The 26,147-nt window shown below is 40.4% G+C and overlaps 1 protein-coding gene across 7 annotated transcripts in view; it reads left to right on the top strand.

Moving 5' to 3' along the window:
• The first annotated feature begins 3,851 nt into the window (after positions 1–3,851).
• LOC121896060 (protocadherin-9) overlaps positions 3,852–26,147 on the top strand; it is a 214,119-nt gene continuing 191,823 nt past the window's right edge. For 6 of the 7 annotated variants that reach the window (XR_006095913.1, XR_006095914.1, XM_042409703.1 and 3 more), the window contains exons 1-2: positions 3,852–4,600; positions 5,076–8,222. Coding sequence is in view for 5 of the 7 variants with exons in the window: in XM_042409703.1 (XP_042265637.1) it covers positions 5,187–8,222 (3,036 nt within the window). In the remaining 2 variants the exon portion in view is untranslated. Of the gene's footprint in view, positions 4,601–5,075; positions 8,223–12,881; positions 13,660–26,147 lie in introns of those variants that run through there. The other variant, XM_042409735.1, reaches the window with a different exon arrangement.

Below are 26,147 nucleotides of genomic sequence, written 5' to 3'. Positions count from 1 at the left end.
TATCACCATGGACGTAATCCCACCTCTGACCACAACGTGGGTTGCAATGGCAGAGCAGCACTGCCCGTATTTCGGCTCATTGACCCCGTGGGGAGTGAAGACTGCAGAAGCAGCGATTCAAAGTTTACGCCTAACTTTGTTGAAAACTTTATACAAAATATGAGATATTTGTGTCTTTTTATGTTTGTGGTTAATGAAACTCGCCAGACGAAGTTTCAACCATCTGAGGCTCATTAAGAACTATTTGTGTTTGTGCATGGATTATCCAACCTCACTTTGCTGTGTGTTGAGCAGGACATAAACAGTGACAAAGACAAAGTGGTTGGCAGGTTTCCCACCATGAAGGAGGGGAGGATGAAGTTTTAAAAAGAGACTGTGATATGTATAAAGTTCGTTAACCTGTTCAGATTTTTTTGTTCTATGGAAGACGGTGGAATACACAGACACACACTAAACTACAGCAGGCTGAGCAGGGACAACAACTGATGAGTGAAACATCCATAATTAGTCTTTATTAACTTAAATTTTGGTAATGAAGAAATCAGTCAGAATGTTAATTTGTTGTTTAACTCCATGCTATATGCATCTCAGCACATGTCTGTGTCCTTGCCTGTGGTGTTGTAGACTGTCTACTTTGTATTTGAATAGGCCTTGTAGTGTTGTAGACAGCTGTGTCTATTTAATGTTTATGTTATTCCTGTGTAAGAAAGACATGGTACTGAGACAGTGCACCTGGCCTGTCGCTGTCTGTCAGCGTTGGTGCTGAAGTGTTCGTCAATCGATGCACACAGAGTGCTGCATGCTGTCCTTGGTGCTGAAACATTTGGATGCGGCTGGCAACCTGTTTTCTTTTTTTGCTCTTCAGAACAAGCTTGTCTCGCAAAGTGGCTTCACTGTATGTTTTCTTAGACATAGGCTTGCTTGGCTCAATAAGTGACAATTTGTGTTTATGGAAAGGATAGGATATATCAGCTATTTTACAGTAGTGGATTTTAAAATGACTTTATCAGAAGGACCCCTTGAGAATGATCTGCCCCCTCTGTGCTGAGAGTCTAGCTCCGCCTCTCTCAGTGAGAATATAGTCATGAGCACAATTTTATCTCTGAGATTTTTGTTATCAAAACAATAATCTCTTGCAAATCTGTTACCTCAAATCCAACTGATTAACACAGATTAAGCAAGCTATTTCTTTTGATTTGATTTTCTTATAAAAGTGAAAACTTTCTAATTAAAGTTACAGCTTTTGATATCTGTTTTATTAAGGGAATATTGACACTGCACCTTGAGTTGCTTCCACGTTGGCTTCAGCTTCAGGGGAATTGCTTCTTGGCTGAGTATCACCACTAAAGTTGTGACACCAACTGTTTAAATTTTCAAGCACCAGCTCCTAAGACCTTGTTTAAGTTAGAAAATACATAAATTACCTGTTTGACCTTGTACTTTAATAGATACGAAAAATAAACATATTTGTTCCTTGTATTATTCATGAAGCCAATTCAACAGCATGAACAAGTCAATAAGTCAGTGTGAGAATCAAACCAAGGTGAATAGTGTGATTGGCTGCACATGGTATATGGGGAATCATAAAGCCTTAGGTTGGACCCTTCCCTTAGGCTCTCTCTTCGATGTGAGATTGTAGGAGGTACACCATAAGACCTAGAAATTAGCATACTACATTATTCATCGCTCAGTAACTTGACTGGCAGGAACATTAGCAGAAGCCAGTTCAAAACAGACTCAATAAGGAGATAACAAACCTGAGAGACAGGAGTAAATTTGGAATTGGAGGCTGGGCAGTCGCTGCTTTAGCTGATTTTAGCCACTCCCTGGAGTCTGAGTTAAGGTCAAGTCAGAAATAATCACAGTAGAAACTAAAGTTCAAGTGAACATTTCATTGACTTTAAGGTGCAATAAATAGGATTTGATTGACCCGTGGTACAAAATGATCATAATATATCTGAATATCTGGCTTGCTGGTGATCAATACAGTGTCTACACGTTTGCTTCACAAGATGCTTTCAAAATGCTGTTTCTGTTTTCAAAATTCTCCCAAAAATGGCACTGTCATCTCTATACTCACACGCTTTTGTTGATTTTGTTTTGCAGCAAAAAATTGGACACACACACACACACACACACTCCCAGTGAGCAACTAAAAGAAAGTGATGAGTTCCTAATGATTCCAGCTGGCCAGCTGAGCAAGAGAGTGTTTCACCACTGTACAGTTATGTTGTCAGTTTTTCCTCCACATCAGGGTGTCAGACTTTAAACTGAAGTGACAGATCACTCCTTTAGCTGCTCTCTTCCAGGCAAAGGACACTGACGGCTAGATCCAGCGGCACAAAGGTCAGGCCACCAGGTTGGTTGCGCTAATGGACTGCTGACCAGGCAATAAGCCAGACTCTCAGGAGACATTTGCAGCCTAGTTCTCACCTCAGTGGTACGGGTCCCATGTCCTTTCCATCACCTCCATCACCACTTGCCAACACCAGGGTTTATTCTCACTTTTACTGCCTCTTCATTCGCACTTTGCCTCTTACTGAGTCACTCATTGTGTCATTCATTCTGTAGTCACTTCTCATAGCTGTCAAAGAGTCTTGATTAAGAAAGGTGTAGTTGGTTATGTTTTCTGAAGCCCCTGGAGCTCACAGCACAGTTCAGGCATTTGTGAAGGTCCACCTCAAGATGGCAGTGTTCACCATGACAGTCTACTCAGCCTTTGAGCTCAACAGCTTGCCTTTTACATCAGCAGCACCACAGCCAGAGATCCCTGGATGAAATTGAGGGTTATCTACTGCATTGAAATTAAGTAATGACTGGATGGCAGTAGGAATTAAATAATGGCAGGATCTGTATGGCTGACTCTGACTTCCATTTTATTCAATCTGCTGTTCTCTGGTTACCTTGTGTCACTTCTGACATGTCATTTTGTAGTTACTCGACTCAGTTTCGCAGTTTTAGCCTTCTCTCGCTGCTTTGAAACCTGTCAAGTAAGATCATCTGCAGTTATGGGCAATTCCAAAGTCACATCATAGCCCCCTCAGATCATCACAGCTCCAGCACGAGGCAGTAAACATAAAAAGAAATGCAATTCACCCATTACGCAAAGAGCTCGCACCACATGCTGCTGAATGGCTTTGATGACTGGGATAAGTGTCAAGGTTATTTCTTACGGACAAATGCTGATGACTGGCTGCAGGGTGCCAAGTGTGGCGGACAGAGCGTGAGTATGCACCCTGTGCAAACATGCTTAGACAACGGCTTCTCTGTCTAGAGTGCAATTATTAGTGACTCTCACACAAGGCTTTTATTGTGCATGTCTGTGTTTATCATTGGCAAGTCCCGTCCATGGAAAATCGTTGCAGCGCTTCTTTTTTCACTGTGCTTCAGTCTTGTGGCTTTTTATGTCCACCCCAATTAGTGTAGCCTACCTGACAACAGCCTAACAGGTTGGCTTATGTGTTTGATGCGTCCCTTTAGAGCCAATGACTGCTATCTGCCTTTGTATAACCATCAACAATGTAAAAGCTTGAGGACGGCCGCTCTTTTTTAACATTATCATCAGCAGCAGTAGGCCAAGCAGCTTCATCATCATCATCATCGTCATCATCATCCCCTCCAGCCTCGGGGTTTCAGTTAAACGTCTCTGCAGCCTGCAGCATCTTCACTGAGCATCTCACCGCGGACGACCCTCCGGTCTGCGTTAAGTGACGTGACTTCGGGCCAATCCTGTTGCTGCTCCGCTTGTCGACGCCACTGAAAGAGAGGGGCGGTGACCAATGACGGTGGTCGGCGGGGTGAGGGGCGTCGGTGTGGTGTACTTCACCACCCCTCCTATGGGCTTACAGAGAGTTAGTGCAAGATATTCTGCTCTGGGAGTGAGAGTGCAAGGATAAACGGCACATACACGCTGCGCATTGGTGTCACACTGAACAGCATTTATATTTAGTTTGGCATCTCCAAGTGGTATCGACTCTGAGATTTCACACCTCTCTTATTTTTTTTCTTTTTTGCATTAATGCCTTCATGATCTTTTTTAACCTTGTGTCTACATCGCCTGATTATTGATGGAGCTCCGTGAACTTGAAACATGACGGGACACGAGTGTCTCTTTTTACGTTCACCTCGTCGGCGCTTTCACCTTAACAGGTAGCCGAGGGAGAAAAAAACCCCCCAAAAAACCTCGGGACATGCACGGGAGATGAGCATTGATTTTGGGAACCGTTTTAATGGAAGACACCACAAACCACTGACCACCTGGCTGTGTCTGCTGGAGAGCGACGCTGATCACCGCAATCACCGCAGGTCGCACAATTAGATCCTGTCCATTCCTGAAGTTAAATGGGGGAAAAGGAACTGCGACATATGCAGCCTCTAATTTACCCCAGTTTGTGCGACCAGCTGTTTTTTCCCCAAACCTGTTCTTGAGTCTGATTACTCCTGCGGGGCGATTTTTTTCTTCTTTTCCTGGACCTAAAGCCAAATCTAACGGCGCGGACTGAGAAGGATATCTTTACCCGAATAAGCTCGCAGGCACACTGGATGAGAAGACTATGAGCTGACACACTCCGGTTTTTCTCCTGCGCTTTAACGGATTTGGGTATGTACGATAAGAATAGGTCTCAGTTGCCCACTAAGAATCCAAAATCTGACTGATCTCATTTTTGTAGGCTTCATTCATGCGTATTCATTCGCTTAGGAGCCCACACACGGCTAAAGCTCTTTAATTTTGGCAATTTAAGTGTAAAATTAATAAGGCTGTGTAATGTGTTGTGAAGTTTTGTGGCCAAGGGGGTTTGAGGCGCTGAAAATTCTTAGTGACCATAAAATGTGGAAGATTTAGAAAGGAAGAAACAGACATGCTGCAGTGTTTTGGTGATGTTTTTTTTCTGTGAATTGTTGCTTAAGAAATTTGGGCATATTTAATAGTAAGGCTAAATCATGTGAAAAAATTAAAGTGGACAACACAGCTGACTGTCAGGAGGGGGTTGTTTGTTAATTAGATTTATTTTAATTGAATTACTGTGCATGGCCAAGTTATTTAACTGAAGAGAAACTCTGTCATGTATTCATAGGTTTGTCCTTGGAAGATTCCTGCCATCACATGAAAGGAGTCACTGCTTGTAACACCGTCGAATATAGAGAAACCTTTGAGTTGTGAAGCCTGGGAACACATTTACACCGTCATGGATCTAAAAGATTATTACCTGTTGGGCACCCTACTCGCCTGCATATGGCTAGATCCTTCAATTGCCCAAGAACTGATCTATCCCATCAGAGAGGAGTTGCAAGAAAATGTCCTCATTGGAAACATACCAAAGGACCTAAACATTTCCCATACAAATGCTGCCACTGGAGCAAGTGCTAATCTCGTGTACCGGCTTGTCTCCAAGGCAGGAGATAACCCACTGGTCCGTGTTCTGAGCAGCACTGGAGAGATATTCACAACATCAAACCGAATCGACAGGGAGAAGTTGTGCCCCGGTCCCTCGTTTGAGGACAGCGAGTGCTCCTTTGAAATTGAAGTGGTCATTCTGCCTAATGATTATTTCAGGCTGATTAAGATCAAAATAATCGTCAAAGACACAAATGATAATGCCCCCATGTTCCCATCCCCTGTGATCAACATCTCCATCCCAGAGAACACGCTCATTAACAGCCGCTTTGCTATTCCTTCTGCCACTGACCCAGACACTGGCCCCAACAGTGTCCACAAATACGAGCTGATCAATGGGCAAAGTGCCTTCGGCTTAGACATAGTGGAAACGCCTGAGGGGGAAAAATGGCCCCAGCTCATTGTGCAGCAGAATCTGGACAGAGAGCAGAAGGATACATATGTAATGAAGATCAAAGTGGAGGATGGTGGCAGTCCACAGAAATCCAGCACTGCCATTCTCCAAGTTACTGTAACAGACGTCAATGATAACAGACCAGTGTTTAAGGAGAGTCAGGTAGAGGTGCATATACCAGAGAATTCTGCTATCGGCACATCTGTCGTGCAGCTTCAAGCCACAGATGCAGACATAGGGGCAAATGCAGAGATTCGATATGTATTTGGGACTCAGGTGTCACCTGCTACAAAAAGACTGTTTGCACTGAATACAACATCTGGCCTAATCACAGTGCAGAGGCCTCTGGACAGGGAGGAGACTGCTATACATAAGCTCTCTGTTTTAGCTAGTGATGGCAGCTCGAGTCCTGCCAGAGCTACTATTACAATAAATGTGACTGATGTTAATGACAATCCACCTAATATAGACCTGAGATACATTATCAGTCCCATTAATGGCACTGTTTTCCTCTCAGAGAAGGATCCCATCAATACCAAGATCGCTCTCATCACAGTGTCAGACAAAGACACTGACATCAACGGCAAGGTCATTTGTTTCATAGAGAAGGATGTGCCCTTCCATCTCAAAGCTGTGTACGACAACCAATATTTGTTAGAGACATCTGCGCTGCTTGACTATGAAGGGACCAAGGAATATAACTTTAAAATTGTAGCTTCTGATTCTGGAAAACCAAGCTTGAATCAGACTGCCTTGGTAAGAGTGAGGCTGGAGGATGAGAATGACAACCCCCCTATTTTTACTCAGCCGGTTATTGAGCTGGCTGTCATGGAAAACAACAAACGCGACCTGTTCCTCACTACTCTTAGTGCCACAGATGAGGACAGTGGGAAAAATGCAGAGATAGTTTATCAGCTGGGGCCAAATGCGTCATTCTTTGATCTTGACCGCAAGACAGGGGTTCTGACTGCATCCAGAGTGTTTGACCGAGAGGATCAGGATAGGTTCCTCTTTACTGTAACGGCAAGAGATAACGGGACTCCACCTCTGCAAACACAGGCAGCTGTCATTGTAACTGTACTGGATGAAAATGACAACAACCCAAAGTTCACACACAATCACTTTCAGTTCTTTGTGTCTGAGAATCTCCCTAAATACAGCACCGTCGGGGTGATAACTGTGACAGATTCGGATGCTGGAGAAAATGCTGCTGTTTCTCTTTCCATACTGAATGACAATGAGAACTTTATACTGGATCCTTACTCTGGGGTGATAAAATCTAATGTGTCATTTGATAGGGAGCAACAGAGCTCCTACACATTTGATGTCAGGGCTGTAGACAGTGGCAGGCCCCCTTGCTCCTCAGCTGCCAAGGTGACCATCAATGTCATTGATGTGAACGACAACACCCCCATTGTCATCTACCCTCAATCCAACATGTCTGTCAAGCTTGTCCCTCTCTCCTCTATCCCAGGATCTGTGGTAGCAGAAGTATTTGCTGTAGATGGTGATACAGGAATGAATGCAGAACTCAAATACACCATCGTGAGCGGCAACAACAAGGGTCTGTTCAGGATCGACCCTGTCACGGGGAATATTACCCTGGAGGAAAAGCCAGCAGTTACTGACATAGGCTTACACAGATTAGTGGTCAACATCAGTGACCTGGGATATCCCAAGTCCCTCCATACTTTGGTTCTGGTGTTTCTGTACGTCAATGACACTGTCGGCAACTCAACACTCATCTATGATCTCATCCGACGCACCATGGAGACCCCAATAGACCAAAACATTGGTGAAAGCAGTGAAACTTATCAAAGTGGTGACTATTTAACCATAATGATAGCCTTTGTTACTGGCGCCTTAGTGGTGATTATTGTCATCTTTGTCACTGTGCTGCTGCGCTGCCGCCACGCTTCCAGGTTCAAAGCTGCACAGAGGAAAAAACAGGGGGCTGAGTGGATGTCACCTAACACAGAGAACAAGCAGAATAAGAAGAAAAAGCGCAAGAAAAGGAAATCCCCAAAAAGCTCTCTGCTCAACTTTGTCACCATCGAGGGGAACAAACCTGACGATCCTGCCCACGAGCCGATCAACGGAACCATCAGCCTGCCCACCGAGCTGGAGGAGCAAGGGATTGGACGCTTTGATTGGAATGCCACACCTACCACAACATTCAAACCTAGCAGCCCAGACCTGGCCCGGCACTACAAATCCGCCTCGCCGCAGTCGGCCTTCCACCTCAAGGCTGACACGCCGGTCTCAGTGAAGAAGCATCACGTGATTCAGGAGCTCCCATTGGATAACACATTTGTTGGGGGCTGTGACACCCTTTCCAAGAGGTCCTCCACGAGCTCCGACCACTTCAGTGCCTCAGAGTGCAGCTCCCAAGGAGGGTTCAAGACGAAGGGGCCCATGCACACCAGACAGCAGGTAAAAGAGCACTTTTACTGGTCTATAAGTACTGCCTATAACTGCCCTGTTCCACAGTGCTAAAGTGCCAGTCTAGATTAGAGACTTGCTCTAAGTTACTGTGAAGCAGCAGAAAAGAGTGCAGGAGACATACTGCTTCAGCAAGTTCCACTGTTTCTCAAACTTAAAAATGAAAAAAAAGAGAAAAAAGTAACTTGAACACCTGCTAATTAATGGAGTTAATTATGGACTCAACAATCACATGCATAATTTTGGGGGAAAAATTATAGACTGATGTTTTGTCATTAAAATATATTTAAAGTCTTATTTAACAAAATGCAAGTGGGTGAGTGATTGCCTTGCCTTATTTTGTCTATTCGGCACCCAGGTTAGATCACTGGTAAAATGTACCAACATAACATTAATTGTGACTCAATGTTCTTTGTGAAAGAAACATTTTTTTCTTGCCTATCTACTCAAATTACTGTTTTCATCCTAGATAAATGCTGCACACATTCTCCAAAAACTTAGCTGACTTTTCACCTCTCTCGTCATAAAACTGAGTGTATTCATGTTTTTTGTTTGTTTCTTTGTTTTGGTGTGTACTGTAATATCACAAAAGACTTTGTAACCTTTTCAACACCTGCAGCAATAACAACAGTCAATAATTAGCCTGCTGCGGTGGTATTGTGAATGTCACTGTAGGCTTTGCCACATCATCTAAGCTTGAATTAAACGCCTCCTCTCAAAGCACACTAGCGAATTGAGTGAAGCTTGTCTGGAACTTGATACACATCCAATTCAAAAAGGATTAGCCAATAATGAGCCTCAAATTTCAACGTAATCCATGCTGCTTTTTATCAAAGCCTTATTAATTTTTCTGCTAATAAAGCACCACTACACAAAACACAGTTCTAATCTAATGGAACACACGTGGACAAATACAGAGAGCAGCAAAGAGTAGGGAAGAGAGAGCACGCAGAGGGAGGAAAGGAGGCAAAGTGAGAGTGTTGTCAATGGGTCAGGCTTGACAGGTGGTGGTACTGAACCTTTAGGTGGCAGTGTTGCGCTGCATGGCACAGCCTGGCACTATGCCAACCTGCAGTGGACTTATAAATGCAAGGGAGGAGAAGAAAGGAGTGAAACCTATGTTGGTGTTCTTAGTGAAATACTCTCGCCTAATGATGCAGAGGCTGCACCGGGAAGATTGATAATGGCAGTTAGAGATGTGAGTGATAAGATCTATCCGGAAGAGAGAGTGGAATTACAGGGGTGACACTGTGCGACTCCTATCGATGCATACCTCCGGGTCACTGCATCTGGGGTTGCATTTAATGTGTTTCTGTGTGAGAGGTAGCAGTCAAAAGAGGCATTCAGTTTGCCGTCATTTGCCAGGTGCCCTTGGTGTGTGTGTGTGTGTGTGTGTGTGTGTGTGTGTGTGTATGTGTGTGGTTGGTGGCGGTGTGTGGAGAGAGGAAGACGAGACGAGGCGATGAAATGGGTGATGGTGGGGGTGGAGGGGGGAGGGGGGGTTACAACTGTAGAGGAGGACACATGAGATATGACACCATACTGTAAGCACAACTTCATTGATTCTCTCAGTCACCCCACAATTCCACACAAGATTTATTGGAATCAATAATTGTGACAAATGATTCAAAGAAGTACACAAACAGAGCCAGTGTGTTTTATGTAGCGCCATTTATTATATAGATAATGCACTGTTGCAGATACTTTCGCTCACACATGTTCCGCTGCAATGTTCTGTACAATTTGATTGATAATATTTTTGTATGTGCTTGTGTATAGCATAAAGGTAAACCTTATATAAGCTGAGAAACTGACCTCAAGTTGTGCCTCAGTTGTACTACTTTTTCTTTTCAGCCTTTATTGACCCAATGCGGTCTAGTTGAATCTTGCCTAATCATCTCAATTCTATACTGTCGCCCATTCTTCCAAACTGGAAAATGAAACATGTCCTATAAACTTAAAATTATGTCATAAAATTCACATGTTCATAATCAAATCAGTATTTATTTATTAATTAAAACATATTTAGATCTAAAGAAAGTGCACTACCATAAAAGCTCCAGGGGAAGTTAGATGCTCTCCCCATTAGCAATATCTTTGATTTACTCAAATAAATATGCACTAATATATTTGACTGCACACAAGGGTACACTTTCTTATCTCAGTTTCTTATGATTAGAAGAAAAAGTAATTTTCTACTTTTTCCACTATTAGCTAATATCTATCTTTGGAGATTAGTAATGAAGAGTGTTAAAGCATATCTTGCTGGTTCTGATCAAGACTTCAGATGTGAGGTTAAATGGCAGTTATTGATTGTGGTAAAATGGTTACGCTGCACTGACTGCACTGACATGTTGTCCTGGATAAAGGGTATGTTATCAATGCCACTGTTACATCCATATTTTGATCTTTTTTACACAGTTCAACCATTTATATTGACATGCGCATTCCATCTCCATCACATGAGCATTGATAAACAGTCTCTCATCCAGTATGTCATATTTCTCTTTGACTTCTGCCTGGTTAATGAATAAAAACAGAGAGGAGATTAGCTATTATTTAAGAAAGAATAAAAGCCAAAAAATACTGATTGCCTTTGAGGGAATCTTTAAACAGACATTATGTGTAGAAAGTAATATCAGATTATCACATCCCTGCAGAGAAAGGGTGCTTTGGAAAATAAGCACTACATTATTAAAAGATTTCTTATATATACATAGATAATATTTCAATATCATTCAAACATATTACCAGTTATTTTTACTTGTAAAATGTGGTTTGATGTTCTGTATTGACAGTATGTTCATTAAGGTGCTGGATTGTGATATGAAGCATCACCGAGGCAAATGATAGAACATTTAATTTTAGCCTTTACATCGTCACCTTATGAGTAATAAATCACCCATTCTTGTTTGATGTTCACATGAAATAAGCTGTTGGGTGAAGGAGGACGTTTAAGAGAAAGACACGTGCAAATCTTAGGGGAATAGCTTTTAAAATTGACCTTCTCTCTAAGAATTGAAAAGCCATTTTGTTCAGGTGTTCTCAAGAGTCACTTCTATGCAGCATCAGCACCAATCAATAAAAAAGGAAACTGAAAGAAAATTGATTAACAAGCAGGCGGAGAAAAAAGGTGGAGATGAAGGTTGCAGTGGCATCTTCCTCTTATAGAATACAGAACATAGGGAATAGAAATAGCAGACATCTACAGCACCGTCATCACAGACGAATGCCTAGTGGAATCAGCATTATAGAGACCGCAAACTTTGCTGATAGCAATAGGAGCAATCCTTGCCTTTCCCTTCTTTTTTCACTTATTATTTACCCTCCAGGGACCTACATTAGTGTAAACAACACTGAGGAAAAAAGCATGAAAACACTGTCCTAGTTTCACAAGGCAACACAAGCATCTAAGAAACCAAGCATAATCATCGCCGTTTCACCATCAGTAGACTCTCTTCCTTTCAGTATTCTTCAGGGGAGACATAGATGTGACTCGCTAACGTAACATGTGCCCAGTGGCTACGCATTAACCATGTACTGTACATCAGATCCCAGGGCTCATATTATGGACGCATTAATGGGGTTTCACCGAGGGTGCAGGCTTTAAAAGTAGTCAGTGAGATGGTGTATGAAACACCATGCCTAATCAGTTAACAATCCATATATTAAGTCATAAATCAGTCCCATGGTGAATTTGAAAATAAAGCTGTTTATTGTCTGTTGAGTTAGCAAGCATATCTAGATTCATTTGTACATTCTTGCGAATGCACAAGATGCGTCCTTTTTCTCTTTGCTTTGTTATGGTAATATGAATCTATATTATGTTAGGATGCACAATTATGGGTCTTATATAGGGCTCGCAGTTGTGTAACCATGTTGTGCATCAACACCTCATGTGTAAAAAGGCTTAATTGCTGTGGGTTATTAGTATTTTTCTTGCATGGTAGAAAAGCGTAAAAGATGCAAGCACTCAAAGGAAGTGTGGACCTACAGTACAGTTCAGTTATCACACACTGCTCTGATGTACTCCTCTGCAGCACCAATCATGCCTTAGCTCTGGGGACTCAGTATAACAGCTCCCTATTTGGCAGCTTCGCTATAGTTTCAGCACATAAAGAACAAGTGACAACAATCAATATTAGGTCAACCTAATCAAAATGAGTCTGGAGACTTTTGTTTCACTTTTTGTCTACCAAGAATGAGAGCGGTCTGCATCCGGCTTGCATATCATTTTCCCGATTGTTGTGACTATTAAAGTAAAAATAGTTTTGTATCACAGTATCAGCCACAAAAAATGAGCAGGACTTTAAATACACCGTAGATGTAGTATTCAGTTTAAAGTGCAGGATGACAGAAAGAACTGTGAGGAAGAATCTTTTGCGGCGTATTCCTGGAGTTTGTCTTGTCAGTACATTTAATGAATGGACATTCTATGCAAACAGGAGTTTGTACAGACCATTGTAATTATGGAGCCTTGGGGGAGTCGTCCTTCTTGTGCAGGTTCATTTGCCACATTAATAAGTGGATTAGTAGTACGTACGGGGGCTGATGGCAGCAGGAGAAGTTTGAGAAGATTAATGAACTATGACAATGTTGCACCTGAGGGGAAAAGTCTGTTGCAATATCTTCTGGGTTGTGCTGACACAGAGTTTGGCGGTATGAAAGAGGAAGATGGAGAGAGGCCAGTGATTGTTGCCGACTGTGATCATACATCCTTCTCCTCAGCTATCCTGTCACTTCTACGGGATACAATGTTTGTGATCTCTTACACTGTACATGCCTATTATACTTTTGACTGGAGATGTTTTGGTGGATTTAAAATTTTCTTGAAAATACAGACAACAGTTTTTAAAATCTTAACAACAATCCCATGCATATGAATAAACCGTTAAACAGATCAAATAACTGAAAACACACTAATTTATCATACTTGTGAGCAAATTCTGTGTTATCATCAACTGGGTCTGTTGCCAACATCAGTTTAATAATTAAGCAAATTACAGGGAGATGCAAGAAGAAAACTGTAACCTGACTACTGCATTCTCTCATTGATAGAAATGTAGCAGATCCTCAAATCAAATGTAGCTCTCAGGAGATAGTAAGCCAATAAGTCATTGAGTGAAGTTTTTTCAAAGCTTTAAATCATCAGTGGGGGATTTGCAGGGCTCTTTACTGCAGAGAACATGTATTCCTTTAAAAAACTTGTCATGTCCTCTATGTCTAGGTGGGCAAAAGGAAATGAAATGGATTGCGGGCTATACTAAGGTAGTGGGTGTGAGTACTACCAGAGTAGATCATTGCCCCAAGGGGGATCCAGTTTTGTCTGCACAAAACAACAAATAAATCAAAGCTACGTGTTGGTACTCTGGCTGAACTGCGGAGTTCATTTATATGTTTGTATTTTCTTCTGTTGAGAAAAAAATGAAGTGCTACTGATTTTTAATATATTTATATATTTATTTATTTATAGCTTCTTTTATTTTCCATTATTGTCAATCACTGCCAGGGGCAGCATTGCCAAAACACAGATGATGGCAAATTACCAGGAATTACATTTAATTTTTTGTGAACATTTGGTTAATTTTTATTTCTTTTTTTTCAACCATTTTCATACATGTGTTCAAAGTTTTAGTCTGTCAGATGTGATCATAAATACAAAACAATTTTGATAATGGCAAACATTGTCATATATCAAAAGGACATATGTGTGTGCGTATGTGATTTTTTTATGTCTTTGTTTGTTTGGGGTTTTTTTTGTTGTTTGTCCATCACTTTTGGCTGGCAACCCATTCATCTCCAACTTCAGCGTCATCCGTTTCTGCAATTTCTCAAAGCAAATTGATTGATGATCAATCTTCAGGGGTTTGCTTTGTGAAATTAATGTTCACACAAAAACCAAAGTCATTGTGGCTTTTGTGGGGCTGTCATTGCTTAATTCATCTCCATGTTTTCACTAATCCACAAAACACATTTCCCATTTTTCTAAGGCAATCAATCAAGTTGACATACTAGCGTCATATTTTTTCCCAACACTGCACGATGAGAAAAAGACAAACTGCAGCTTTAAGGTATGTGAATTTTCAAAAATGTACCTTAAATATAAGAGTAGAGGGTGGAAGAAAATGTTTCTTGACTGCTTGCTTGTCTCCAAAAAAAAAAAAAAAAAAAAAAAAAAAAAAAGATATAAAAAGATGAAGTTATGATGCTACTTCATTGTTTGAATGCCCCCCCCCTCACCCAACAACCCATATCTCCTTTCCACTCCTCACCCGGCCCCTCCACCCACTCCTTATCTTCCCCGTCTCCAGCCCACACCTTTCACCCATGTTCTATCGGGGTCAATGCTGTTACATGCAATGTTAAATCACCAAGGGTGTGTTCACCTTTGTGTTCTGATCATTTGTGACAGATCAGGGTGCTTTGTGTTCAGCATGTAGCCCCACTTTCTTCCTGCTACCATCCTCTCTCCTTTTATCATCGGAGAGAGAAGTGGGGGGATGTGTAAAAGATGGGCAAAGCGGTGCTGTATGTCCTGACATGACAAACCCAGAGGGAGACGCGTCCTTGTCATTGGGTTGTTGTCTCATGTGACACACAGGCCGCTGCTCTGTCACTAGCGTGTGCCAGTGTCTAGACTAATAGTTGTGATAATGGCATTGCCAGCCAAAACCCCCCTCAAGCAAAGAGCCACACTTGACTTGAAATGTGACTGCCATTGACTGCTTTGCCAGTGGGTCTCATAGCTCACAAAGACTCTGTAACCCTCATCGATGTAAATCTTTCTTGTATATATGAGATGTTTCATGTAAATTGAACTCCTGGTAATCTTGCCTAATGTGCTGTGTTAAACAATAATGGACTTGTTTCATTTTTGTTTTATTTACTTGCCCTGCTTTTTTCCTTTTTCCTTTTTTTTCCATTGCTGGGTATACATTAAATTACATCTGAAATAAACAATGCCAATTATTCAGTACACTGCAACTCCGATTCTGTTTTTAAAAGCTTTATTTGAACAGTGCTATTCTACCTTTATAATTTCATAATAAATGTTTCAAAGAGATCATTTCTTTCTTGTTTTTAATTTTGTCTGTTTGGTCTCCTCTGTGATGTTGTGATAAGACATTATGTATAAACTGGGATATGTTTCAGTCAGCTACCAAGTCAGAACCAATTCTAATCAGCGTTTGCCCGCAAACAAGTGCCTCGCCTGATTATAATGCCAAGTTGTGTATTTAAAGAACCAAACAGATTTTCCAGTTTTACTGAATGCATTATCTGAAGTGAGGCACACAAAGACACACACTGACACATAGCCAATGTAATAATTCGACTTACAGTGAAAGTAAAATATTAATTCAAAGTTTATTTAAAGTGCTTGTTTGGTTTTGGAGGCATTTTACCAATTTTTTTTTACCCTCCTACAGAGTCACAGGAGCACATTGTGTCTTTATGTCCCTGCGTGCAGTTCGAAGGCATGTTGAATGCCGAGTTTGGCCCTAGTGACCTAAATACATGAATGTTAATGGGATCATGTGAGCAGCTGCTCTCAAAAGTATGATGGTGAGGGTTTAACACTTTGCGCTTTTTTAGCCTAGGGTTAAAGGTTTGGATTTTTTTTCCAAGTCTGTCTTAAAACAATACTTACATGCTGATACTCACTTTTAAAGAGTTATTGATCACTAATGATTCCTCCTATTGATTGTGAAGAGGTCACTTTTTAGCACAACTTCAGTGTAAGAAATGGACAAAATCCAAGTCCTTGTTTCATGCAGATCTAAAAATCTTCTAAACTCTAGCAGCTAATATGAGACTTAAAAGGTTGGAGTGGGTAGCTTCCAAAATTACAGCCTCCTAAGTGTGAAATTCTCTATTTATACCCCACATCTTACTCTGAAGTGCAAAAAAAAAAATATTATTATTATTATCAGCAGGTTTTTCACAAGTTCTCACAAAATCCTTCCAGTGTGTTTGGAATTACTTCCAAAATATGCAGTGTGTAGACTGTATGTGTGTATATATTCATCTGATGTGGCTGTCAGGTAAATGAACTTCAAAGTATACATGCAGAAACATAGTCTTTTACAAGTTTGTCTGACTCTGGGTAAAAAAAAAGAATAAAATTCTCTTTATGGTTTGTGTTTTAAACCCTGTTCTCAAACACTTCTCTCCTGCACAGTACATTTTGTTGTCTCTTTACTACTTGCACACTTCATCCAATTAAGATTTAATTCTGATTGGTGGAGCAGAGGAAACAGTTGTAACTGATCAGTGCTTAATTACATCAGGTGTGCAAGAATCCATTAAGCTGAACAGTAACTTGTGGAAATGAGATGCGATAAAACATCACACAGAACTGGCATCATAAAGTTTGTTTAATATCAGTATCTAATATCAACAATTAAAAAAAAGAAAGTAATTTCCTAACCCACACTATCATCATCCTTATCATCACCACCGGCATTATCATAACATCATAACAAATAGTAATACACTGAAGACATTTTGTATATTTTGGGGAATATGAGGGTAAAGAAAGCCCGTTTGAACAATGTTTCTTTTTTGCCTTGCAAGAACTGACTCTTTGTAGTCACACTTTCATTCGTTAATCTCCAGCTACCTTCCAGTTAGATTTGTCACTTCTTTGCTGGTTTTTGCAGAGAAAGAGAAGGGGATGGGGTGGGGTGGGGAGGTGGAGGAGGGGGGTATGGATTTCAAAGTGCCAAGCCAACACATCTATGGAAAGTAGGCCTAACTCAGCTTAATCTGTCCACTCCGTTTGAAAGCCAGAAGCAAAGCTTAGTCTGCATTTGAGTGAGAGTAGGGGAAAAAAAAGAGGATAAATAAATAAATATAGGCTTTAAAGTTTGACCTCATCTATACGGTCACTCAAAAAGCTGTGTGCACTTACTGACTGGAATTTGAAACCTGACTTCTGACCTAAAATATAATCATATCGCCTGTCCTTTCCAAAAAGAAGTCAAAAGAGGCATTGCTAGTATTGCATCGCTGAACATTTTATCAGACAGTGGTGTCAGTGTCTCCCAATCACATGTGACCAGGTTTCCAAACTTTGTGGAATCCATGTGGGCTGGTTAGACTGTAGATAACATGGCTCTTTGAAAATGATGTTGAATTCGTTGGATTTAGTTTGGCAGATTTACTTTTTTTGCTCTTCCACTGATTAGATTTGCAAGCAGACGATGTTAGAGATGCTCTCATGTGTGACCTCTATATGCACATGGTTAATGGAAGAATATGAAAAGTTTTTGTGTGCAAAACATTTCTTCAATTAATATGCCAATGGCAAAATGTATGTTTTTTCAATAAGGAATCAATTAAGAGATAGCACACACGATCTAATTCTTGTCTCACAGAAGATTTAACTCTAAACCACTCCTGCGACCAGATGTGTAGTTTTTAGACAGAAAGCCTGCGTATGCTCAACATTATGCATATACAGTCTCTGCAGCAGATTTTTAAACCCCTGCGTTCGCATTGTTCTGTTATACAACTTTTTCATCATGAAATTGAGTGCACATGACAGAGCATAATGTCCACTCTTGCAATTATCCACGCAAGGATGATGTCACATGCCTTTTTAACCTTGTTTGGACAGAAACCAGACTAATGTTGTCCTTTGTATTCCACCAGCACTGTTCTCAAAGCAGTCTTTGTTTCATTGACATTATGCACTGGTATATATAGTAAGCCAATAAAGGCAACTGACTAATGACTTGTAGGTGGTCAAACATATAATTAACTTTCAGTGGTGGAAGAAGTATTAAAATCTTTTCCTTCAGTAAAAGTAGCAATACAACAAGGATAGAAAAAGTTAAACTTGTGCATTCAAAATATTACTTAAATGAAAACACTGATGTATTATCAGCAAGATGTCAAAAGTAATAGTATTCATTATGCAGAAAAAAAACCCTGAGTGTTATGCATCATATCATTATTTGATATTAAGGATGCATTCATGTTTAACTTAATTCACTGTTGTGGCTGTTTGAAAATAATTTTAACCACTTCATACACTTTTGGCTACTTGAATATAACAATGCATCATATTTTATGAGTTGATGATGTTTTGTTTGTAAAATGTTCATTTGTAGCTGTCAAGTAAATGTATTATATGAATGATAAGTACACTATTTGCCTCTGACATGTAGGGAAGTATAATCATAAAGTAGCATAAAATGAAAGTACAAGTACCTAAAAAAATCATATTTATCATAAGTAGGTGAGTAGATGTACCTGGTTACATTCCACTACTGTAAAGTGACAAAGTATGTTACTCTACAATCTGGAGGGACAATATGTAGGATACACCTATTTATTTTCACGAGAAAAAAAATCTGTGGTTGCACATTTATACATTTCATTGAACTTTGCCGAGACACCGTAGAGACATCTAATGTGCTGAAAAGATTAAGGCTCCAAATAAAAAAGTCCCTCTGAGAGGTTCTCTTCTCTTACTCTTTTTCACATTGCAGCGTCACACTCTGCTCAGTCATAAAGATCTGTGTAGGGGTAGCATTTTTAAAAATACCAGCATGTGTGTGTGAAGTGGCATGAGCATGTTTCCAGTGCGCACTCAGGACTCAAGCCAATAGGGTTTAAAATTGCGATTGAGATAGGTAGCAGCATCACATCATTATGCCTTTGTGACATTTGTATTAAAATGATCATCTCCTATTATGTTTAAAGCATTTATACATTAAAGAATTTATGTGTAGAGCATTTATGCCTTATACAGTATGATGCAAGCATGTACTGTAAAGGGACATGTGTAAAAGTGTCTATATGTTTTGCTAGAAATTGAGTTTACAGTAAACAGATTTTGTTAGAACAGACTATTGGTCTAAGAGATAAAAAATAAAAGAAGTAAAGTCATCATCGACCCATTTCTTCGATAAAAATAAAGAAATTGCTCATGATTTGATAACTTTGAGGCCAGGTGAGTTATAGATAAAATGCAGCAATAACCAGGACAGGAGATAAGGAGCATAACGTGATATTTCTGTTAAAATAGGCCGAATAGCTGACTTAAGTCCATGGAAAACATATTGACTTCACTGAATATGCATACATATGCTACATTTTCATATCTTTACATGAATTGACAGATGGTTTTTGAACATAGAGCGTCTGGGAGCTTCACTAAATTAGTCCTCTGCCCGACACCATTGCACTGAATTAAAATCAGGATCAGTCAGACACTTGAAGAGGGCCCAAGAGTTTGAGCCTCATATTTTTTTTTTCTTCCTGCTGCTGAATCACACTCTTGTCTTATTTCCCTCTAGTGACAGTGTGGTCTAGTCCCGCTGACATTTTCCTCTAGAGTAATCTATCTTAACCAGTGTCTAGTCACTCATGTTTTCCTTTCGGGGGAGAAATGAAGAAAGGTGAGTGTATTCCTAAAATTGAATCCCCACATCTATTTGTCTGTAGACAAAGAGAGAAACTATTTTCATTTTCACCCTTAACACCCCAGAATCCTTCAGGACAGCAGTGAGTTATGCAGTGATATTGCAGCGAGGGGGAAAGCCCATCCACTGTAATGTATGTATAAGATCTTTATTGAATAAAGGTACAGTGGTCACACCACTGGGAGCCTAAAGTAAATGTTATTTTTCTATTCCCTTTTTGTTTTTAAAGATAGACTGACAAATGTTCACATACTGTACAGTCCATACATGCTTACAAAAAGAGTGAAAGTGGCCTAAAGGTTGTAGAGGTGAACTTTTGACCGGAAGGTTGCTGGGTTGATCCTTGGACAGGCAGGATAAATTAGACTGGGGGAAGTGAAACCACCACTGCGGTGCCCTTAAGCAAGGCACTTAACCCCCACTTGCTCCAGAGGGGTTGCTCAGGGGATAAGACTGTTGTATCGGGCAGCTTCCAGGTATGAATGTGTGTATAATATGTGAGTGTAGAGCAGGGATTTTTTCCCCTGGTGCTCAGTTAATCTACCCTGGATGAAAAACAAACAAAAAACATATCAAGACAAAGAGACATGCAGTGGTCTTTATGCTTCTCCTCTGAATGATGTTTGGGTTTGTAAGCCTTTTAGGGAGATAAATATGATATTTAGATACAGTACACAACTTGTTTGTTGGTTCCACAGGGATTCTTACAGGAAGCACATCACTTAGAATAAAAGCATAAATATGATTTTATGGGGATTTTGAAGGATTTACATTTAAGCACATAGTAATGAAGAACACAACTAAAAGGGGACAATTCAACATACTTGTGAAGGGAAAATTTAATGTACAAAATGTGTGTTGTCTTTATGACCATGAACAGCTTGCTTCTAAAAATACAATCTACAGTGGCGAACCACGGTTTCAGCTTCGATACCATAAGATAGCACTTTCCAGATTTGTTCCCTCGGCAAATCTAAAATGTAAAAATGAAGCTAACACTGTGCAGAAACTATCGGTCAAATACCAATTATTAAAAAAGTAATTCCCATCGATATCTGTTGTTCCAGATGAGAGCTTTAGCTGTCTTGCTATTAGCTCTGGGAGAAGTTTGATCCTTCTCATTGAACTGTGGAAGATCACAGAATTAAGTATAAATTATTTTCCATGGTGAAGTATTTTCCATGAGGATAAAGAACATTGATTAATTGGTGTTAAGACTAATTATATATCTCCTTAAATCTGTACCACATCATTAATAGATTGCCTTCATTATGACAACAAAGAGCAACTACACTTAGTGTGGATAGCATATGATTTTCTTTGGCGGAGAGTACAATCAGAGATATGTGTGAATTAGTAGACATATAATGCTCTTCGGGGAGCTAATTAGATAAGAAGTTGTGATGTATGGCTGCTGGAAGGATGTGTGTCAGCCCACTCCTGTTCAATGTATAGACTGCAGATTTGTATTGATTGTATGCTTTGTCTTTTGCCTCAGGCATCAGCATGCTACTGTGTAAGCTGCGTGCCCTGCCTTTGTCTGGTGAGTTGAGCAGATAAGGGTTGTGATAAATCTGCCCGAGAATAAGCTGTCATAGAGGTGCCGCACATGGGAATATTTAACGCAAACATAAAATATGGCTTGTCTGTTGTTTTATCGTCAAGGGTATAAGAAACAGCAGGGTTTTAAAATACTCTTACCTCCTTATTTTTGCACTTTCTCTCTTTGCAGCCTTTGCATACTGTCCCGCTCTTTGTTTGGGCCATAGAGCGGACAAAAAAAGGGGAAAGAAGAGATGCTTTGCACAGAATGGTGAACCAGCACCTTATCGCCACTCAGTAATATGCAGAGGTGTAAAACATTTGGCTAGCTTATTTAGATGAAATGATTTAGTCCTGGTTGTGCAGAGTTAGCGAGGGCTGAATCAAGTAGTGTGTTGGGGACGAAGAGGGAGGAGGTGAAAATTGGTTTCTCCTATCTTACAGCGCACATAGAGACCCTCTCTCTCCACAGTCTCCCCTCTGACGATAACGTGCCCAGATAATGGATATATGCACCCAGATTTATTTCCTATTTCCTGCCACAACTGCTTTTCCAGGAAACTTTTTTTTTAAAAATATATGAGCTTTATGGCTCCTTTCAGCTGTGGCATTCAGAAGCCAGAGTTTGCCATGCAAAAAAAAATTGAATAAATAAAAAAAAAAAAAAATAGAGGATGCTTTTTAGAGGGCTGCAACTTTTACTGTAACATGTACAAGAAGGCTCTAATGCAAGCTCAGATACGAAGGAGGGGAAACTTTATCCACTCTTGTTGATTTGCCTCGGTTGTCTGCCCACATAGCATCATTGCAATAAGCTAATATAGGGCACAGCATTACAATTCGTTACAATAGAAATATGACTTTGTCGTATTTCCATTAAATAAAATGACTGAAAATATGTTTTTTATACATACATCAAAACCTGAAATTGAAGTTTAAGTTTGCTAAAGCATGTGAGATCTAGAACACGGCAGTGCAGGGACTGAATCATGGACACGACTGGATGTAACACTGGCGCCCGTTGTTTGCCCCTGTTTCCCCCTTCCCCTCTAATCTTTAAAAAGCTGTGGCTCCGTCTGTCATGTGACATGTGACCCCACTACATGCTTGGTAGGGTGTTTCAGTGTCCCAGAAACCAGCTCAGCCTCTGTTCTGGGAACAATGAGGTTCCTTCACTGCCACAGATTCTGGACTGTGGTTGCCTCTGGCCATACATCACATGGAATCTCCCATGAATGGCGCATGTGCACATCTGAAATTGTGCATGTTTGTGTGTGTATATGTGTGTGTGTGCTTGTGTGTGTGGGTTCAGTGATGATGGGACTTTATTCCCTTAACACTTATCCAACACTACTTTAAGCTGTTCACCCACAGAGATCAGTGACTGCCTTGTTCTGGTCCATATCTTCACAGTAGGAAGTGTGTGTATGTGAGAGAGTGTCCACTTATTAATAGACCAGACTCTGGGATGATATTCATAACCAGAGCAGGACAGAAGGGATTAAATGCAGCACAGTGGGCAGATTGGACTGATTAATATCTTAGAGGAGCATGTTCTTTGATTCTGTGTTTATTTTGCGATAGGAACACACAGTTTGGAACCATGTCTATCCTAAGGACAAAGAAGGACATTATTGATTAGTAGTCATGAGGTCTGCCAACTTCTATCAGTCTTTCATCATGTTAGCTATACAGTATTTTATCAGGGAAACACTCCAGTTAAGTACACACTACAAAAAAAATCAGTATAATTGATTTGTAAAAATCAGATTTTCTTAAAACAAGGAAAATTACCTGCCAATTGAATTTTATACATATATTTTACATATCTACTATAAATCAACTTGACTTGTGTCTTGTTACACAATGCTGATACACATTTCTAGAACATTCTTTTAAACAAAAGGGAACTTTATTGGAAATGATCTCACCATAGTGGCAAAACTTGTTTTATGAAATATCATGAAGGCATACAGTATGGAGTGTTGATGGCTCAGCACGAGTCTAAATGAGTTGTTAACACAGGAGTCTTTTGCGGTGCAAGCAAGGGTCAGTTTGTCACTTTCCGTTTTGTGCATGAGCACACACACACACACACACACATGCATGCAGCATATTCTATTATTAATGCATCTTTTCAACGGACCTAACTCAGCCACCTCCTATTATTAAACATACGCTTTTATTTTGGTTAGCCTATTTTATATGTGTCAGTAGCCTGTTAGCTGCATTTCTAAAGCCTGTGTGACCCAAAACTGACCTGATTTCTAATCTCAACCCTAGTCCTTAAATTTACACTAACCCAGACACAGTGCAGTTGTATTTAGTTTTTCAATTCCTTAGGCTTTACCAAATGCCATCTCTAATTTTCGATGAGGATCTGGCCTTGAAGGCCCTGGTAATATCAAGCACAAACAATCAATCCTGGCCAATCTCTTGAGGCCTTAATGGACTTGGAAAGAATATTAAGAGGTTTTGTCTGCAGAGAAGCTTTCTGCCACAGCAGTCGTCCCTCAGCTAATTTTCTGTTTGTGTGCCAAGGGAGGCCACACACTGGGACTGCTGTAACAGGCTCTCAGTCCTACTTTCTGAGTTGCTGCTGCCAGGCCAACGAACACACGCACACACACAATATGTGCTTCCACATAGGCACAAATATACAACATGGGCTTCATTCGGCATTAAAGAAACCAGTTCCCAGTGAATAGCATACATTTCAACATGATATTTTGGACTATTGATACCAAAGATTTAAGTCTTTTGTGTTGTGATTCTAATGTTGGGCTTCTGTGACACATACAAGATTTTTTCACAATGCTTATTATTTTGTGTGTGAGGTTGCATTTGTTTGTGCAAGTGAGACACAGAGAGAGAGGGTGGCATTTTGGGATGCCAGGCTGAATGTGGGGTAACCATGAGAATGTGGGACCGGTGCCCAATCCTTGGGTGGTGGTCCAGTTGTAAATCTGCCTTTTGTTGCTACACATTGCTAATGAAACCAAGCACCACCCCAGAAGTGTCACAATGTCTTAGCCTTACCTCACTGTTTAGCATAAAATCAGCACTGAGAAATCTAATTAAAATGGGCTATTGTGGACCTCCTATCCGAGTTATTAGGTTTTCTGGAGAGTGCCTGTCTGTGTGGTGTGAGATGAGAGGGTTGGCTTAAGATTCTGACTTAATACTAGCCTGACATTTGTTTTTGTTTTTTTCCCTTCTTCCCCTGTTCTTCTCTCTCTGTCAGTATTCATTTTCTGTCTCAGCTTGAGCTCAGGGACGAGACCACAGGCTACCTCAGAGACAAGCTCTTTACATATATGTATTTTTTTTTTTAGCCATCCAATGACTAAGAATAAGCCGTTTTGCCAGTGTTTTGCCCTTGTTTCCTGTTCCTCTCCTCATTTTTCTCTTTCTTAATTTCTAATTTTCATCCCTGCATTTTCTTCTTCATTTCTCCACTGCTGCTCCAATCACTCCATTCTCCTTCTGCGTTCCTTAATTTTCTGTCTTTTACGGCTGCATTCCATTCCTTCCTATGTATCTTCCATTTTGTTCCCTAATTTATTTCTCAATTTTCATCATTCACCACCTGCCTGTCAATTTCCTTTCACCTCACTTCTCTACCCGTCACTGTTTGTTGGAAGGCAAACATTCAGTAGTCCAATTTAACAGTATTCCACATTTTCTTCTCTTCCTGTTTTCAATATGCACTTACCCAAAGTGTATAACACAGTATATAACTATTTGATTTTACCCACCTGAACCCTCTCTCTAAGTGGCTGCTTAGCTGACTGCCAATTTAGAGTTTAACCTCAGGAGAGGAAGGCTATTGCCAGAGAGGCAGATGGTCAGAGGCGGAGGCAAAAGATGCTGGGAAATTCATCCCTTAACCTCTAATGCTCACTCAGTCATTCAGTCCGTCAGCTCCTCTCCTTTATTTCTGTGGCTTGATGAGTGAATGAGGGAGAGGGGCATAGAGAAAGACAGAGAGAGAGAGAGAGAGAGAGAGAGAGAGAGAGAAAGAGAGAGCATGGAGCATATGTGGGTGTGCTTGCAGGGTGGCAGCAGCACGGTGCCCCAGCCTGTGTGCTCAGAACCTACTTCACAACCTACCTGCATATTTTAAAGCCCTCATGCAATATTGCTTCTGCTGTTTTCTGTTGCCGCTCTCACCAATTTTCTGCCTCATTGTCATTCATGTGCAATCTGTTTGTTTGGCTAACCTCCTCGTATTCAGACTATCTCAGCTGAGCTACTTCATGTCCATGTGTCACTGAGTGTATTTCATGCTATCTTTTGTATTATCTGCATTGCCTTGGTGATTCAGTCCTCTATCAGAAATGCTGCAGGACTTCTTTACAAGCTCAAGGCTTTCAAGGTGTAAGACTGCCCGAACGATTAAGACTGGAACAATGAAATCTTTCAAGAGGTCTTACAATTGCACAATTGCTTTTGTTGCTTTGCCTCAGCAGGAGGATGTCTTTCTTTAAGTGTTTAATTCTGCGAAGATAACCTATATGCTTGCTTCATAGAAAGATTTAGTGAGGTAACCCTTACTGATACCTTTGCACTGATTAAAGAAATGATTTATATCTACTATTTATATTGCATATGCGCCAGCAGGAGACCTCTATATTGTACATCAAGCACATGCAGCCTTACTCTGCATGTTCCTCCTTATGTTTCTAACTAGAATTTGCTATGTGAAGTTTTCTCTTTTGGCTTACTGCACTATTTTTTAATTTAACATCAGAAGGATTTTGAAAGTAATATATGTGAACATTTAGGTGTTTGAGTATTATAAAAAGTCTGGTGCCATACATGAGTCTTTAAAATTGCTCTGAACAAATATTAATCTGACAGTATATCACAAAGAACTAATTGCCTACAGCTACTGATTTTTGTAATGTAGTTTCATGGAAGAAGGTGGCCCACTTTCAAG

This window comes from Thunnus maccoyii, chromosome 1 (genome assembly GCF_910596095.1).
Source record: "Thunnus maccoyii chromosome 1, fThuMac1.1, whole genome shotgun sequence".
Classification (NCBI taxonomy): domain Eukaryota; kingdom Metazoa; phylum Chordata; class Actinopteri; order Scombriformes; family Scombridae; genus Thunnus; species Thunnus maccoyii.
This window is presented reverse-complemented; position numbering and strand designations above follow the sequence as displayed.